Genomic DNA, 17,502 nt, shown 5'->3' on the forward strand with positions numbered 1-17,502 from the left:
TATATTTAACACTGCTGAAGATTCCCCAACCCTGAATAACCTGAGTAATCCAAGCTGATACTGCAGACATAGGAAGGATTTTTCCAAATGTGGTTCTTCACGTTGGGCTCAAGCCTCGGGCAGCACTGGGTGCTTTGCAGGAAAAAGGAGATTCCGGTTAGTGGTTCTAGAGCAGTTTTTAAGACGCTGGTTAGCCGCTTTAGAACGGTTCTTTCACCAAACAGTTCAACTCACCACATACTAGATGCTGACTCAACACAAAAACCCTGCCCACTCTACAAGAGGTCGGTCAGAAAGAAGCCCAAGACACAATCCCTACCTTCAGAGGGCTTACATTCCGTGGCCAGGGCTCTCACGCACCAAACTCTAGTTCAAACCAGAACAAGTTAACTATTAGAATAATAAATCGGTTTAGGGACGCCTGGGTGGCTAGGTCCGTTAGGCGTCCCACTTCAGCTCAGGTCATGATCTTAAAGTTTGTGAGTTCCAGCCCTGGGTCGGGCTCGGTGCTGACAGCCCAGAGCCTGGAGTCTGCTTGGGATTCTGTGTCTCCCTCTCTCTCTCTCTCTCCCTCTGTCCCTCCCCAACTCGTGCTCTGTCTCTACCTCTCTTTAAAATAAATAAACATTAAAAAGATATAATAATACTAAATCGGTTTAGAAAAAGGACACTCCCAAGAAGTGACTGAGAAATCTTAGGGAGGAAACATCAATTTTTAATGCCCGTGAAAGGGTGACTTAACCACACCAGCTTCCCGAAATGGCGACGGGTGGCCAAGTGGGGTGATCATTTCCCAAGGATCCGAGACCCAGTTTCGGGGGGGAATTTGTAGTCAAGCCCGGCGGCCTGAGATTCTGATCACACACCTAAGAGGCCGTCTCACGAACCAGAGGGTAGCGCCGTTTTCCAGGGGCTGAGGCTCTCGCTCCTCCATTAACGCGTGAAGGGTAAGAGGCCAGCGACGCGCGGGGTAGGGTCCGTAGGGCTCCGGACGCTCGGGAGAAACTAGGGCGCCCGGGCCTGCGGAGAGCCGGCCACACTGGCTGTCAGACCCGTGTTCATCTAGTTCGCCGCGCTTGGGCTCACCGTCATCACTTCTTACATTCACCTGGACGGGTAGGGACGGACGCACTCAGCCCTCAGCCCGGACCCGGCCTCGGAAGCCGGATCAGGGAGCTTCGGTCCGGGGACAAACACCCCTCAAGGACCTCTCCCGGCGGTATCCTTTGGCCATGGCACTGCCGCCGCCACTGCCCCCGCCACTTCCGTCACGAACGCAGAAGTCCCTCCCCGACGCCGGAAGTGCCGCGGACCTGCTTCCGCGCAGTCCTCCTCCACCCCGCCGCAGAGGCGAGGACCTGCTTCCGGCCCCGGGTGGGCGCCGGCTCGGCTCGCCGTGCGCCCCCGAACGCTGTCCCGGGAGCTTCGTTCCCCCGGACGCCGGCGCCGGAAGCTCGGACCGCGGCCGCGCCAGGAGAGCGCCGGTCCGGGCGCTAGGCTCGTGGGGGGCCATGAACGGAACCGCGAACCCGTTGCTGGACCGCGAGGAACACTGCCTGCGGCTCGGGGAGAGCTTCGAGAAGCGACCGCGGGCCTCTTTCCACACCATTCGCTGTAAGCCAGCCCTCCCCTCTGTTCCCATCCGCCGCCTCTTGCCAACCCGACTCCTTCTCTTCCCTCGTCCCTCCAAAGCCCAGGGAACCTCCTGCCTACGTCAGCTCCCTTCTCTCTTCGCCCAGATCCTCCTGGACCTCGATTCCACCCCCCTCCTCCCCTCCCCCCTTTTCCAGCTCACTCCCCAAACCAAACGCTTCGCCACTCCCAACTACCCATCTGCCTTGTGGTCCCAACTACTTCTTCCGAAGGTTATTGGCTCCTTTGTTTTTCATCCGCCCACCCAGCCCTGCTTTATTCGAAACTTACGCCTCTTTATTACCAAAAGACTGTGACCCCACATCAGACTTCAGTTCTCCCTGCAATCCGTCCCACTTTCTGATGACCCCACCGGGGTCCTCCACGTTTAAAGGACTCTTCCCGTTTGCCGATGAGCCTTATCGACTCCCTCCTATTACATTCTCCTCTTCCCTGTGTTCCTTAGCCTTCGTTCCTCGTTCGTCTTTGTTCTGGTTACCCTGAGCCTGCGCTTCATCCCCTTGGCAGCCAAAGAATCCGCATCCTCTGTGCGCTCCATCCGTCTTCCTCCTCCAGCTTTCTGTACCTCGTTTGACTCTGCTGTCTTTTGAGGTGACCTATACTACCCCGACTTTAACTCAGTACCAAGTCCCATGTGAGTGAAGAATAAAATTGGAACGCGTGAGCCTTGATAAAGCTTGATGTATGCTTGGAAGCGGGGGAGAGGAGGCATCAAGAATGTCCAAATAGTCGTTATGCTGGACCTTCCTTTTCTACATGATTATAGACTCTGTGGAGGGAGGGCACGTCCACTCTATGTCCTGGGTAAAGTTTTGGCTCTTAGGGATGGGCTGGCTGAGCATCCTCCAGTGTGATTCACAAGCTTCTGGTATCCGTCAGCCCTAATGCTGGTTAAGACTTGTTTTTGTCTAAGGAGCTAATAAATGTGACTCAACACATTGGAAGAGGGCGTGTTAGATAATGAAGTTCCATATTTCTGCGGTCACTTGCCAGACCATTATTGTGTCTCCTACTGACAGCAGATCAGCTCTTTCAGAGGGAGGATATTGGGAATGTGATAAGAGCATCGTTTTCGGAGCAGTTTACTAAACTGATGTTTTGGTAGAGGGAAGAGCAATGTGGAATTTAAGTGAGACACTTCATATATGCACGTGGCAGTGTGAGGCCAGTTTATGTCAGAATGGAGTAAGATGGCTATTCGTGGTGCACGTTAGCAGCAGTTGAGAGAGATGGGCAGGATTAACCTTTGGAGATAGAGTTCAACCATCTGTTCTATACTTTTATAAGAACTTAAGTGTGGGAAATCCTAATGTTGACAGTTTCTATGCAAAATGAAATCAGCTTATATGATACTGGGGCTTTCCTGTTTCATATAGGGTGTTACAGTCACAGAATCTTTTTAATATGCCCTGTTGCTTTTGATCTTGTACACAACAATCCTAACAAAACCCCTCTGGCTAAGAAGGCATTAATTTTCATGTGTCACTTGGGAGAAGGGAATATCTTTGCTTAATAGAATGGTATATGAATTCTAGCTTTTTTTTTTTTTTTTTCCCCCCTCAAAGTAATCTAGCAGGGATGGGAGGCAAAGTATGTAGGAGGTATAGAGAAAACAAGATTGTCCCTGAGTTCGTAATTCTTCTTGAACCTGGGTGACAGTACACAGGGGCTCACTGTACTATTCTCTGCTTTTTTTCCACAATGAAATAGGTTTTTTTTAATTCTACATTGTATTTTTCCATTTATCTGACTCACAAAAAAATTTTAATTCTTAAACAAGAATGACCAGGAGGCTTAGTATAAGTAACCAGCTGGATAAATATTCTTTTGCTTTTCCCTTTAGATGACTTTAAGCCAGCATCCATAGACACTTCCTGTGAAGGAGAGCTTCAGGTTGGCAAAGGAGATGAAGTCACAATTACCCTGCCACATATCCCTGTAAGTTTATGCACCGTGGAATCACAGTGAATCCTCATATTCTATTTATTGCAATTTGAATTTTCCTACTATTTAAAAATTTTTAGATTTCTAAAATTCCAACATAAGGAAAAAGGGAATTGGGGGGATGGGGTAGGGTGGAATTCATGTTTCCCAAGTGCTTGAGTAAAAATGATTCTTTGCCATTTTTCCCATGCTCCCTTTTCCCCCATCTGCTACCATGTAGACAAGGTTCCTGTCTGGATACTTAGCCCCTCTAGCCGCTCTTTCAGATTGGCCTAGCTTTTCCCCCACACAGCTCCAAAGAGCAAAGCCCTCGATGCCATGTTGGCTTATAGCAACAACAGTTTAGGTGTGTGGCACAGCCAAACCAGGAGTTAAGACAGGCAGGAGCAGAATTGACACCTTTCATATATCAGGCAAAGGGCGGACTGCAGACTGAAAATTGCAACCAAGCACCAGAGGATCAGAGCATTCAGCTAATTTAGGGATGAGGAACCCAATTAAAAGTTAAATTGAGAACCCCTACGGAGAGAGACTTTTTTTTTGAAGCTTTGTCCAAAGTAGCACTATAATCACACAGCCTGAAGGATCAGACAAAATGCTCATAATGAACAGGTGTCATTGGATGTCACAGCCCTGTCCTGGAACATAATAAGGTCTTGGTAACCAGTAATAGAATGAAAAGGCTCTGGACAAGAAGCTTCAGGCTGAGTAGAAATTACTTGTCTGCCAGTTCCAACTGCTATTTCATTGCATGTTGCCTTTAGCAGATTACATCATCTCCCTTTGGATCTTCGTTTGCCAAATGTAAAATGAAGGGGTTAGATAAATGGTCTCTAGGGTCCCTTCCAACTCTAAGTTTTTACCCTATGAATAAGGAGTCAAGGAGCCAACCAATTTTTTTTATTCCATACAATCAAATCCTATCTATGTCAAATATTAATTGAGCGCCTACTATGTGTTGGCCCGTTACTAAGCACTGAGAATACAATCTCGAACAAAACAAGCACTTTTCTTGCCCTTGGGGAGCTTATGATCTGGAATTAAATAAATATAAAAAGCACAGCCATTTGTTTTAGAAAATCAGGAAGGTTTCTCTAAGGAAGTGACCTTTGAGCAGATTTGAAGGTTGAGTAATTGAAAGAGAGGAAGAGGCAGGATGTTGCAGGCAGAAGCCTTGTTAAAGCCCTGCAAGAAAGAGCATGAGGATCTGAGAGAGGCCAGCCACCTTCTACTCTGGATCCTGCAGAGCCTAGGGCTAGGGGTACAGGGTGAGGCAGAAGGGCCAGGTATCTGGTTTAGAGATTTTATTCTTGGGTCTCAGAGCAACAGGTTAGCAGTTAAAGGGCTTAGGCAGGTGAGTGGTATGATGTACTTACTCTGAGCCAAGCAGAATAATGAGCTGCCCTTAGAGAATACTCTTTTGGTTACTTGGCATGAGGGGAAGCCCTGGACTCTGAAATTACAATACAGAAATCACATATTAGTTTTACTTCTTGCAATGAAAAGTTCTACTCAGTATAATACCAAGCAATGGTTAATCTGTTTTTACCAGTTCATACCTCACCATTATTTGTAACATGTTTTGAATCTTTAGAAAAATGTACGGTAATTTTGAAAATTTATATTACCTTTCTTGATTACTGAGAAGTAGTTGCACAGTTACAGATTCTTGCTGTATATTATATCCCTTTCCTTTTTGCCTAGGAAGCCAGAGGAGTTAAAATAGAAATCAGTTCATTCTTTTCTGTTTGAGTAGCTCTGATACTCATGAAGCCACTTGTAAATTCGTTTTTAATGTTCATAACTGGTGTGTCTGGTTTGATCTTCTACTTTTGTGGCATATAGGGATCCACACCACCAATGACTGTGTTCAAGGGGAACAAACGGCCTTATCAGAAAGACTGTGTGCTTATTATTAATCATGACACTGGTGAATATGTGCTGGAAAAACTCAGTAGCAGCATTCAGGTCAAGAAAACAAGGTACGTGAATGACCAGATACAGATCGATACAGGGTTTCTAGATCTTTGCATTATCTCTTCAGTTATTTTAGAAGGATATGAGCATCTGAGTATTCAGTGTCCTGTCGATAATATCAACAACTCTACCTGTGTCTTCTCAATAAGTCAGTAAAATATCACTTCCTCAAATGCAATAAAAAGAAATAAGAGCTTTTAAGACCTGAAACGTGGAAGCCACAGGGGAAAGGGATGTATTTTATAATTAAATCTATTTTATTAATCTCATGATTGTTCAAATAGTACCACCTAAGGGGATAAGATTTAAACTTGTAGACTTGTAATTAGATTAAAAACATTAATTTTTCGCAAGATGCATTTGAGGTATTTATAACACTAAAATAAAGTTTTGCCTATTTTTTAAATTTTTTTTAATTAAAAAAAATTTTTTTTTGAATGTTTATTTTTGAGAGAGAGACAGAGAAAGAGAGACAGAGCACGAGCAGGGAAGGGGCAGAGAGAGAGAGGGAGACACAGAATCCCAAGCAGGCTCCAGGCTCTGAGCTGTTAGCACAGAGCCTGATGCGGGGCTCGAGCCCACAAACTAAGATCATGATCTGAGCCAAAGTCGGACGCCTAACCGACTGAGCCACCCAGGCGCCCCAAGTTCTGCCTATTTTTATAAATAGTGAGTTCTCTTTAATCTTTAATTCAACAGGCTTTACATTTGTAATACAAAGCCAATTAAATTTTAAAGTCACAATTCATTCTATGAATAGAAGCAACCCACTGGTTCTGTTTTTTACATTGTGATACAGCAATTATTGTAATACAGTCCTAAATTCTTAAAGAGAGTGTTATAGCCTGATATTTTTCTGTTTATGCTTCTTCATTTACTCATTCCAGAAAAAAAGTAGCTACCATTTATCAAGGGGTTACTGAATACTATGCTAAATGCTTTCATGCATTATCCTACCTAACTTTACAAATAACATTTAGAAAGGTACTATCGTTATCTGTAAAAACAAACAAAAAAACCACACACACACACACACACACACACACACACACACACACAGACACAGACACACAAAGAGACTGCAGATTCATGATCCTGTGAACCGGGGTCCAGCATCAGAACAGAGCCCTTAGCCTGGGCATGTGCGTCCAAGCCCCCTGCTCCTCTCCTGCCTGGGATAGATTTGTATTAATTACCTCCCCGAACCAGGTGCCACTGTTAATTCCCCAACAGATGATGTTTGTGGGCATTTCTCTCACTACTCGGTGTCATCTATGGACTAGCAGCATTTGATCACTTGGATGCTTTTTAAAGTGCAGAATTTCAGGACCTGCTAAGTTGGAATCTGCATTTTAATGAAATCCTCAGGCGATTTGTGTGCCCACCAAAGTTCAAAAGCCGAAAGTGGGCTCATCCGTTTACAAAAGAAATTGTTAGTGAATAGAATTTTCTCCGGTTGGGGTGGGATGCTTTGCTTGTCCGCCTGCAGGAGCTGGCGCGTGACAAGATGAACAGGCAGTAAACAGATCGTGGGAACACTTGCAAACTAGCCAGCATTTCAAGAGCTGGTTTTATGTAGTAACTCATATACTTGTGACTATAACTTTATACCGTATACAAGTCAAGTAGTCCTATTGTCTGCTGGTAAAATGGGTTCTCACGATCACGTTGTGTCCTGCATATCGGTTTTATTTGCTTGTTATAAAATGTGAGCTTCTTGAGGGCTGTTTTATTCATCTTTGTATCTCTGGTGCGTAGTGCAGTACCGGAATGCAGTAGGCAGTTGTTGAGTGAGTAGTTCATGGGATAAAGTGACAAACATCAGTATTTTGAAGTAGTGTGTAGAGAAGCACGATTGTGCAGAGACCTCTAGGTACTTGGTTACCTGAACAGATTTGAGGAGCACTGTTTTTGGCCCTGCAATTTAATGTCTGTTTTTCATTTTAGAGCTGAGGGGAGCAGTAAAATCCAAGCCCGAATGGAACAGCAGCCCACTCGTCCCCCACAGCCATCTCAGCCGCCACCACCTCCACCACCTCTGCCATTCAGAGCTCCGACAAAGCCTCCAGTTGGACCCAAAACTTCTCCTTTGAAAGATAACCCTTCACCTGAACCTCAGCTGGATGACATCAAAAGAGGTAGGGAGCATTTTCTGGAACTGATAGCCACTGGGAGTTGGGTGTTGAGGCTTTTGTGGCGATCACAAGGCTATCATGTTGACATCACATGGGCACTGGTGGCATGGGCATTCTCTGCCATTGAAAAAATAATCTGCAGAGTTCACCATTCCAGAGGTGACGGAGGTGGGACTGTTACCACTTCTCTCGTTTGACAAGGGAGGTCCAGGCAAGTGACTTGAGTTGTGGCTGTCTTTGCAGCTTTCTGTTCAGAGGCCCAGGATTTAAACAAGCATGACTGTCATCCAAAAGTCTATATGCCGTGCCTTTAAGGTTTTGGGAGAAGAGAATTCCAAGGTGTTGGGGTAAAAACCAGGTGTGTCAGTGTTAGTATAGTATCTGGGTCAGAGGGATATTTAAAATACCAGGACCATTGCTTTGTACTAACAAAGGGTGTAAACATGAGAGTGCCATGGGACCTGGAAATGGACATGGCCTAGAAAGACCTAGAGGTCTGGTCGGGTTCTCACTTTGGCTTTCTCCTCATACAGGGAGGGGGTGGTTTTCGTTGTCCAGACTCTCAGGAAGTTATGAGGCTGTCGTATTTCAGATTTATAAAGTTTTATGAAACACAATGAAATCTGTAGCAGTAGTAAACAGGGAAAGATAGAGTTGTACTTGAGAAGTTTGCCTCTTCTACCTTATAGAAGTGCTTTCAGTAAACAATCATTCTCTGCGTGGTGCACGCTTATTAAGCCTCCTGTTTTGTTTTTGTTCTTGATTTTGATTTTCCTCAGGGATATTGGAATGCTATTTGTTAAAGTTTTCACTTTAGTTGAACAAGAATTGGACTATGAGTGGTTAGTGATTGACAGTTACGCCTAAAGGAACCATGCGTGTTTAAAATCACATGGTATGTTTGGACAGGAAAATCTGGCATCTTTCTTGATGTATCCTATGAGGTATCCTTAATGTATTCACCGACATTGAAAGGGTTAGGTAAACATGTTTTTCGTTCGCTGCTGTACTTCTATAAAAAAAAATGTAATACCTGACAGGCATGGCTGTCAATGAAATATATACAGAGGGCAGAGGAGGAATGTTGTTTCCCCATTTTCCTTCCGTTACCATGGTTCCTCCTGCATGCCTCAGTTCCTCTGTGGGACAGGAAAGCTGAAAATGACCTCAGAGGCCGTCTGCTGTGGCCTTTTATTTTTTCAAAGTGTCTTGGAAAAAAATCATTGACTCCCACCTCGGTCTCACTGCTGGTTAGAGGCAGATCCAAAACAAGCACCCAGATCTTCCAATTCCTAGTCAAATATTTTCCAACCCTTTAGCATAATATTTCTCTTATTTGGTGTTTAATCCCATAATTCACAGTCTTTGTTTTTTTAAGTAGATAAGGCAAATAGGCTTAATTTGCACAGAACCATCATTATCTGAAACAGTTTTCTTTTTTGTTATTTGGGGTGAAGTTAATGTTTCCGCTGTCTCTCTGAAGACAGTTTTATTTTGTTCATTTTGGTCTTAGTCGTTTTGTTTATGCGTTTTTAAGGAATAAGAAGCAGGAATTTTAGTCATTCCTCATTGCTGTTGGTTTTGCCAATTCACTATTTACAGAAGGCAGCTGCGGCCTTGAGAGTGGTTGCTGGCTAACGCCCGTCGTGTCATTTTATTCCAGAGCTGAGGGCTGAAGTTGACATTATTGAGCAGATGAGCAGCAGCAGTGGGAGCAGTTCCTCAGACTCTGAGAGCTCGTCGGGAAGCGATGATGACAGCTCCAGCAGCGAGGGTGAGGACAACGGTCCGGCATCTCCTCCACAGCCTGCACACCAGCAGCCCTACAACAGCAGGCCGGCTGTTGCCAATGGAACCAGCCGGCCACAAGGAAGCAACCAGCTCATGAACACCCTCAGTAAGTGTGCTCTCCCTTTTCTGGCTCAGAGAGGGGTGGCATGTCAGACTAGAGATGCAGCTTCTATATATCTTACACCCGAGTCTGTAAACCAGAAGATATTTAAGACATAAGAAAGCATCCTGACAAAATTTGGAGCAGAAAGAAGTAAGTTACCAAACAGTTAAAAAAAATAAAAGGGGCGGGGGTGTTGGGGAAGCACAAAACTAGAAAATCTGTTTTTTTTTTTTCACCCACTGGCACAAATTAGTTTTTGTGAATTCTCGAAAGTGCTGAAACATGAACAGCTCGGCTCTTTGTTTCTGCATTTACCAGGCTTTACAGGCTTTAGGGGCGATGCCCTCCACTATAGTGTCCCCTGCTTCTAGGTCTTTTTACAGTCCCAAGAACACAGTTGTCCAGACTGTGGTGTCCTGCAGCCCATAGACTTTGGAACCTGAGCCATTAGGGTATGTTTGGAAACCAACTAGCCTTTGGCAAGAGGAAGAGGAAGGACATTGCTATATCTGGGTGGCTCTCCGTGCAGTTGATACTAAAGTAAAGGAGAGAAAAACAAGAACAAAAACAGATTTCTTCGTATTGGAGATGGGGAGAGTGCTTGCTCCCTATGCCCTTCTCTCTCCAGTATCCTAATGAATGCTTTCATCTGGCATGACTGCCTTTGAGGAGGTTGGAAGGTCTGGAGCAATAGTTGGTAAGCTAACCTAGTTAACCCTACTACAGTGGACCAGGCGAAGGTAATTCTCAACTTCACCACTACAGACATTGTGGGGCAGATAACTCTTTGTCATGGGGGCTGTCCAGAGCATTGCAGGATGACTAAGAGCATTCCTGGCCTCTACCCGGTAGATGCCCTTCTCTCTCCCTTGTCCCCAGTTGTGTCAACCCCAAATATCTCAAGACATTGCCAGATATCCTCTGGGGGGCAAGACCACTCCTGCTGGAGAAATGCTACTTGAGTGAATTGAACACTGTTAGGATATCAGTCGAGGATATTGTCTGCTATCCCATTTTCTGGGCCTACATTCTGGATGTCAGGGGATGCTTTGGTGCTATTCTCAGTTGGCCAGGAGTAGTAAATTTCATATTGGGAATTTGGTATTCCTAGTGGAATAGTGCCAGATAGCTACTGTGGCTTTGACTCAGTTCTCGAGTTTGCCCAGTCAATGCCAAATTATTCTTTCCTCCTAGAAAGAAAGAGCAAGAAAAAAAAAAAAAAAAAAAAAGGCACAGTGGGTGTTATCTGCTTACCAGTATCTTAAAATCCTTTTAGCTCTTTATTGCGCACCAAGTCATCCTGATCTGCAGCTCTTCAAGTGGCAAGACCTTAACTTTATATAAGCAATTTCAAAACTAGGTTTCCAGCTCCAGTTCCACTGATCTGTTAAAGCACATCATCTTACTTTTTAAGAGATCGTGCTCAACTTAGCTGATTGGGAGTTACCAGCTCTTGCCAGGCCCCTGTTGCCTTCCTTAAGTTTAGAATGGTAGTTGTTCCATTCTTGGGTGTCAGACCTCTTAATTGTAACAATTATTGAGCACCCCAAAGAGCTTTGTGTATGTGGCTTATATCCACTCAATATTACCATTAGAAATTAAAAGTGAAATATTTAAATTATCCAGCAATTCATTTAAAGTAACAATAATAGGGGCGCCTGGGTGGCGCAGTCGGTTAAGTGTCCGACTTCAGCCAGGTCACGATCTCGCGGTCCGTGAGTTCGAGCCCCGCGTCAGGCTCTGGGCTGATGGCTCAGAGCCTGGAGCCTGTTTCCGATTCTGTGTCTCCCTCTCTCTCTGCCCCTCCCCTGTTCATGCTCTGTCTCTCTCTGTCCCAAAAATAAATAAACGTTGAAAAAAAAAAATTAAAAAAAAAAAAGTAACAATAATAAACTGTCACATGTTAACAAAAGTATCATTTTTATGAAAAACAAATTTTTCCAATCAAAAAGTACTTAGTAAGAGAGTAACATTGCTTTAAAATTTCGCAAATCTCTTTACAATCTAGCTTAGTGGAAACCTGGGTTCAGTCTGTTGCCATAAGTTGTCTAGGTTGATGTATATGAAGAAAATCTGGCCTCACACAGGCGTGTAGTTAGAAGAGGAAGTACCCTCCTGAAAGGGTCTCAAGGACCCCGGGGTCCTCCACACAAACTGAGAAGGGCTGGTCTAGGAGCAGCAATCCAGTCGTATAGAGGTTCACTTTTGCCATAATCAGTGCTATCAACTGGGTCTTGTTACTCTATCGGATTAAAACGCTGAGCACTTCTATGCTTTACTCCTAACACCTGAATTCTGCACACTAAACAAAAATCTGAAGCTAAAGTAATTGAAGCTCTTCAGTTGAGAGTTGAGGTTTAAAGTAACTGAACAGGAGGGGATGCTGGATTAGCAGGTTACTGGTATAAACAGTATTCGGCTTCCTTGATGGGAAGCCTAACTCGGTGTTATTTTAGCAACTTCATGTGAACGATTCTAGATGGTGAATCGGTTATTTATACTTTTTTGCTATTTATTAACACATTTAAAAGCTGTCTGGCCTGCTTCCCCCTGTTCTATCCTAGTACGTAGCATCGCTGTGCTTTGCAGATATCAAGAATAGCATTTCTTTAAAAACATTGACTGCGTCAGTTTTGTCACTGAGCCAAATCGGTTTTCCTCCCTAATTAAGTTGAATTGGCTTGTTTTACTATAGTGCGATAACCAAGGCGGTGAAACAAAGAATTGTGGGGAAGTCATTTTTAAATTGTGCACTTTTGGTGTGATTCTGTGGTTTTTGTTTTGTAGGAAATGACTTGCAGTTGAGTGAGTCTGGCAGTGACAGTGATGACTAGAGCCAGATCTTTCGAAATCAGCGTCTCGGTGCACAGATCTGCTGCCGGACCGGGCTGCGCTCGCATGGAGCCCGTTGCCAAGAGGGACATGCTGTGGATCGGTGACTGTAGCAGGAGTTCGAGGCTCTGGAGGTCTCAGATACTCAAGTCTTTAACTTAGTGGTGATGGGTGATTTTCTCATGTAATTTTTGAACAATCTCATGTTGCAAAGTAGATCTATAGAAGAACTAACAGAATTCTATTGCTATTTGGTTAACACTGTTCATGAAAAACAGACAAATGTGCCCTGGTCTAGGTTACTCAAAGGCCATCATCTTAACCAGGCCAGTGATTCACTTTTAAACCTCAGCAGCCACCAGTTTGGCCAGGTGGTCTGCACCAGTGAAATGAAACCTGGTCTTTAAGGGGTAGGGGAGAGAGGGAGACCTCAGACTGCAGCATAGAAGTATTTTACAACCACTTTAAACTGTTGAGACAAAGTGGTGAGGAAGTTTTGTCTGACCCAGCTTGACGAGCCTGTGTAGAGATGGACTTGAGGAGGGAGTCCTAGAGCAGCTGCTGGGCAGGACCCCGGAGCTCCGCGAGTTCAGCCCCCTCACTTACAAGTGAGGAAAGAGAAGCACACAGCTGGTTCGTGGCCCGTCTCCTGCCCCCGCCCCAGCTTTTCCTGCTGCTCCCACCCTTGAATCTCATTAACTGGAACCAGAGATTCTTGTTCATGGGACTTCTAGTTGTACGTCAGAGATTTGATTGGATTCCCAAAGATGAAGTGTTGGGTGCTTCTGGCTCAAATTCTGATCCAAAAAGTCCCTAGATACACAAGGCTGGCTGAGCAGATTAAACCAGCAGCCACTGTGCTGACACATGAGATTCAATTAAATTGGGGCTTTTAGTTCCACGTAGGTCCATACTGAGTGTTTCCCGTTCAGTGAATTTTAGTAAGGGGAGGTAGGAGTGGGAGAGAGGTGTAGTGAAGGAACCTTTCTGAGCAAAAGAACCAGCAGCAGGCTTCCAAAAACCAGAACCTAGATAGGGGTTCTGCAATATGAAACGAGCACATTCTTAGATAAGGTATTTCTCTTCATGCTTTTGTACCACTGTTTGTGCCTGACTCCCAGACTGATTTGTATTTTTGATAAACTAGAAGAAAGTCACAAGATTGCCTTTTGCAGTGTGCAGTTTCCAAACGAATCTGTTGTTACAGGAAACTGGTCACTAGTAAATGTTCCATATTGAGTGAATGTGTGATAAATCATCCTGTGATTGGTATGGAGTAGCCTGTTTCTATAATTTGAATGGATACAATTTGAACGTCCTGAGAAATTTCCATTTGCTTTGGTTCAATGGGTGTTAAGAACATTGAAAATGATTTTCCTTCCTTGGGTTCTTCCACTCAAAGATGGCCTCTGCTTCCCCAGCTAGTGGATGGAAGCAGTCTGGACCTGGAAAGGAATTAGATGATTCGTGGTGGGGGCTTTGGTGAGAGTTGCACCTTATGGAGTCCCCTGTTTCATGTGCAGTGACTCCAGTGAGCTGGAGATGTGGGTCGGGAGCCATCATCCGGTGGCACACTCGCACCGCCACCCCCCCCCCCCCCCACGTGTAGGTAATGGGGACACACTGGTACTCGGTGGTGGGTTCTCAGCCCATCGTGAGGTTTCGGTGGATTTAATGGCAGGTAGGAACTTCTTCATAATGAATTGATAATTACTTTATAATTCCTTGCTAATGACAGCTCAGGGAAGGTAAAGGTCATGATTGGGAGACTTGAATTGTTACTGGATGTGGGAATTGTTTCACTGCTTTTAACTTGCTCAAGCTGGGGCAGGTTCCAGGAACTTGAACTAAAAATAATCTATTTAAGCCTCACTCTTTTTTTTCCTCCTAAAGTCTTGATTTATTCAGATAGAACTGTGGTTTTTCACATGCCGGGTCAAGATGTTTGTTTCTATAGGAAATGCTTGCACGTGGCACTGGGTTTGGTGAGTCGAGCTCTCTGGGCTCGTTTCCTCTGTCGCCCGTCCTACCTGGCCCTGCATGGTTAGCCTCCAGCTGGCTCCAGTTTGTTCTCTGCACGAAGCCTTCGGTGGTTCCCTCCCCACAACCCCCACCGCCTGCTCTCCAGCTTTACCCACCAGAATAAGGAATCTTGTCTTTTTGGAAATCAAGAATCTGGCCCCACAGACTACTACTTCTGAGTTACCTCGTGCCAGCCTCATTGGACTTACTCTTCGTGCCTCTGTGCCTTCTCAGTCCCTCCCTCCCTCTCCCCTGCCAAGCCCCAGTCCTGACGCTGTGTAGGTGCCATCTTCGCGGACTCTCCCTCTGTTCTTTTCTGCCCACTGGAGTGCTGTCTGTACTGACCTTCCTCTTGCTTGAGCTCTGGTTGGTGTGAACTCCTTAAAAGCAGGGACCGTCATTTTCATCTCTATTCCCTGGGGTGTCCACAAGAATAGACATTCAGATGCTTATAGCCTGGTGGAGAGGAGGCAGAGAAAACCAACCAGTGGAGTACAGAGGGCAGACGTGGAGCAAACATTCCAAGCATTTGGAGACAGCTGAAAACTATTTGTGATTTTCATGGTTTTGGAAGTCTCTAACTGAATTGTTAAAATTGCCTTTTCTCTGTTCTATACAACTTCTGCCATATGGTAAGTCATTAGGCAAGATATAAAGACTTAAATTCAGGGTGCCCAGGGAGCCATGGCAAGCCGCAGTAAAGACGTGAATTGAGGAAACAATATAAACAAAGGAGATCTGTGATGATGCCACTCGTTATTTTATTTCTATAGCAGAATCATTTTTTTTTCTGTGTGTGGTATTAATATGTATGTGCTTCAGTGGTGGGAAAACTTGAAAATTCCAAAATCCTTGCTATCCTAATTGAGAGGCTGGTTAAGTAAGGTGTAAGTATGGTGTGTGTGTGTGTGTGTGTGTGTGTGTGTGTGTGTGTGTATGTATGTGTGTGAGTGAGAGAGAGAGAGAGTGTGAGTGATGTATTTATTAACATTATTTTGAAAGATAATAGTATGTTCTCTTAGGTACAGCCAAATTGGATGTTTCCATTTGGCAAGGAAGGTAGGATTTCTGAAACTCAGGCCTTAACCAGTAGGTTGGAAGACAAGACCAATTGAAGCGTTATGAAATGTGTGTTTTTGTTGCTTATGTTGTATCTGTTTTGGGTTGTCTTATTCTTTAATGATTTTTGAAATCTTGTGCCTAAAAGTTTATTTTGCGTAATTATGAAGTAGATGTGCATGTTTACATTTATGTAAAATGTTTGCATTTATGTAAAATACTTGCTGTGTAAAGTTTTTTTGGTTTATTCTCTTAAAGATCACTATATTTAAGTAAAAAATGAAGGTCAGCAGTATATGTCTTGGTGGGTTTTATTTTTTTACTAGGAGTCAATGAAAAATGTAAGGTTCTATTAATCCTTTATGCTTATGCCTGCTTCTCTAAATGAATTCCTTTTTAATTTGGTGTTTATGCTCATTAGGATGAACACCTCAGCTTCAAAAGGTGTGAAGTTCAAAACTGGAAGGATGTGAGCCACATGGCATCTGAGGCCATTACCCGGTCTGGAAAGGCAGACTTGGCTTTGACTCTAAGAACCATGCGGGGGTTAAACTGAATCTCTAGACATATCCTAATTCTTTTAGCACACCAAATTGCTTCCACCTGGAATGCCACGCCCCCCCCCCCCCCCCCCCAGTACACTCACTGGCTGGAAGTGATCCTGCCTCCTGCTTCCATTCCACACACAGCAATGCCCACAGCAGTCTTGCAAACTTCTAGGTGGGCAGTGACCATATTCCTTCTTAATTCTCTGGTATCTCTCACCTAATGGGTGCTCGATAAATTTGGATTGAATACAATTATGCACTAAGAGAACTAGCCTAGGAATCCTCTGCTGCTCATTCTGTAACTGGTTCACATTTCCTCAGGTGGAAATAGGAGTTAGATTTGAACCAGGACTCTAAATGGGAAGTGGTGGTGTCCATTCCTCACTCAAGGGAGTGTGGTCCTCAGTTAACTGTTGCCACACAATGACACGTAACAAAGCATCCCAGAATTCAGTGGCTTAAAATAAGCATTTATTTTGCTTACAACTCTGGATTGGCGATTAAGACTGGGTGTGGCTGGACAGTCTGGTCTTGACTGGACTCCATACGCCTGGCAGTTTGCAGACTCAGCTGATCTAGGAGGACTTGGCCAGCACGGCTGGGGCAGTTCAGGCGGGCTCCTTGTGCCTTACCCTCTAGGCAACCTAGCCCAGCACATTGTCATGGCAAAGGCAGAGACGCTAGAGTGAGAGAGGAAACAACTGCCTCTGTCACAATTGCTAACGTGTCATTGGCCAAAGCAAGTCACAGGGTCAAGTTCAGAATCAAGGGGTGGGCATATACAGTGCATTCTGCCAGGTGATGGGAGGAGTTGCAAGGTGTAGGTACAGAGAAGTGTGAGAATTCGGGCGATCACTGCAATCAATCTACTTCCTCCACGTATGCCCCGTCCCTACCATGGTTGACAACACTGGACCATATAATCACTAAGTCCTTCCTCAACTTGGCTTTTCTCCTGGCCAGTTAAATAAGAGTCCACGTAGGGGTTAAGGCCAGTTTCTGTCCATGGTTCCTGCAGAGGGCACCCAAACCAAGCAAAGGCTCCTCTGGACTTGGCACTCTGCCCTATTCAGAGTAGCGTGCTTCCTTTCCAACCTTTCCAACCTAGAGCACCATTCATTGCCTATTGCTAAGTAACAAATTACCCTAAAACTTAGTAGCTAAAACAACAACCATTTTATCTCATGGAATCTGTTGGTTAGGATTTAGGACAGAGCTTGGCTGGGCGATTCTTTTGGCTTCAACTGAGGTCACTCAGTGGGACTCAGTTGGCAGATGGGCAGGACTAGAGAATTCAAACTGGCTTCACTCACATGTCTGGCACCGTGGTGGGGATGGCTGGAAGCAGGCTCATTAGGACTGTCAGCCAGAGACTCTGTAACACAGCAGTCTCAAGGTAGTTGGTCTTCTTACGTGATGGCTGCTTTCTCCTAGAATG

General features: G+C 44.8%; 1 protein-coding gene across 1 annotated transcript; it reads left to right on the forward strand.

Annotated features, from left to right (window-relative positions):
* Window positions 1–25: 25 nt before the first annotated feature.
* EAF1 (ELL associated factor 1) lies at window positions 26–15,811 on the forward strand. The gene is made up of 7 exons (XM_045503695.1): window positions 26–134; window positions 1,109–1,614; window positions 3,497–3,591; window positions 5,443–5,579; window positions 7,522–7,712; window positions 9,373–9,606; window positions 12,391–15,811. The coding sequence occupies exons 1-7, from the start codon at window positions 88–90 to the stop codon at window positions 12,435–12,437; spliced, it is 1,257 nt and encodes a 418-aa protein (XP_045359651.1). The 5' UTR covers window positions 26–87; the 3' UTR covers window positions 12,438–15,811.
* Window positions 15,812–17,502: the final 1,691 nt, after the last annotated feature.

This window comes from Leopardus geoffroyi, chromosome C2 (assembly GCF_018350155.1).
Source record: "Leopardus geoffroyi isolate Oge1 chromosome C2, O.geoffroyi_Oge1_pat1.0, whole genome shotgun sequence".
Classification (NCBI taxonomy): Eukaryota; Metazoa; Chordata; class Mammalia; order Carnivora; family Felidae; genus Leopardus; species Leopardus geoffroyi.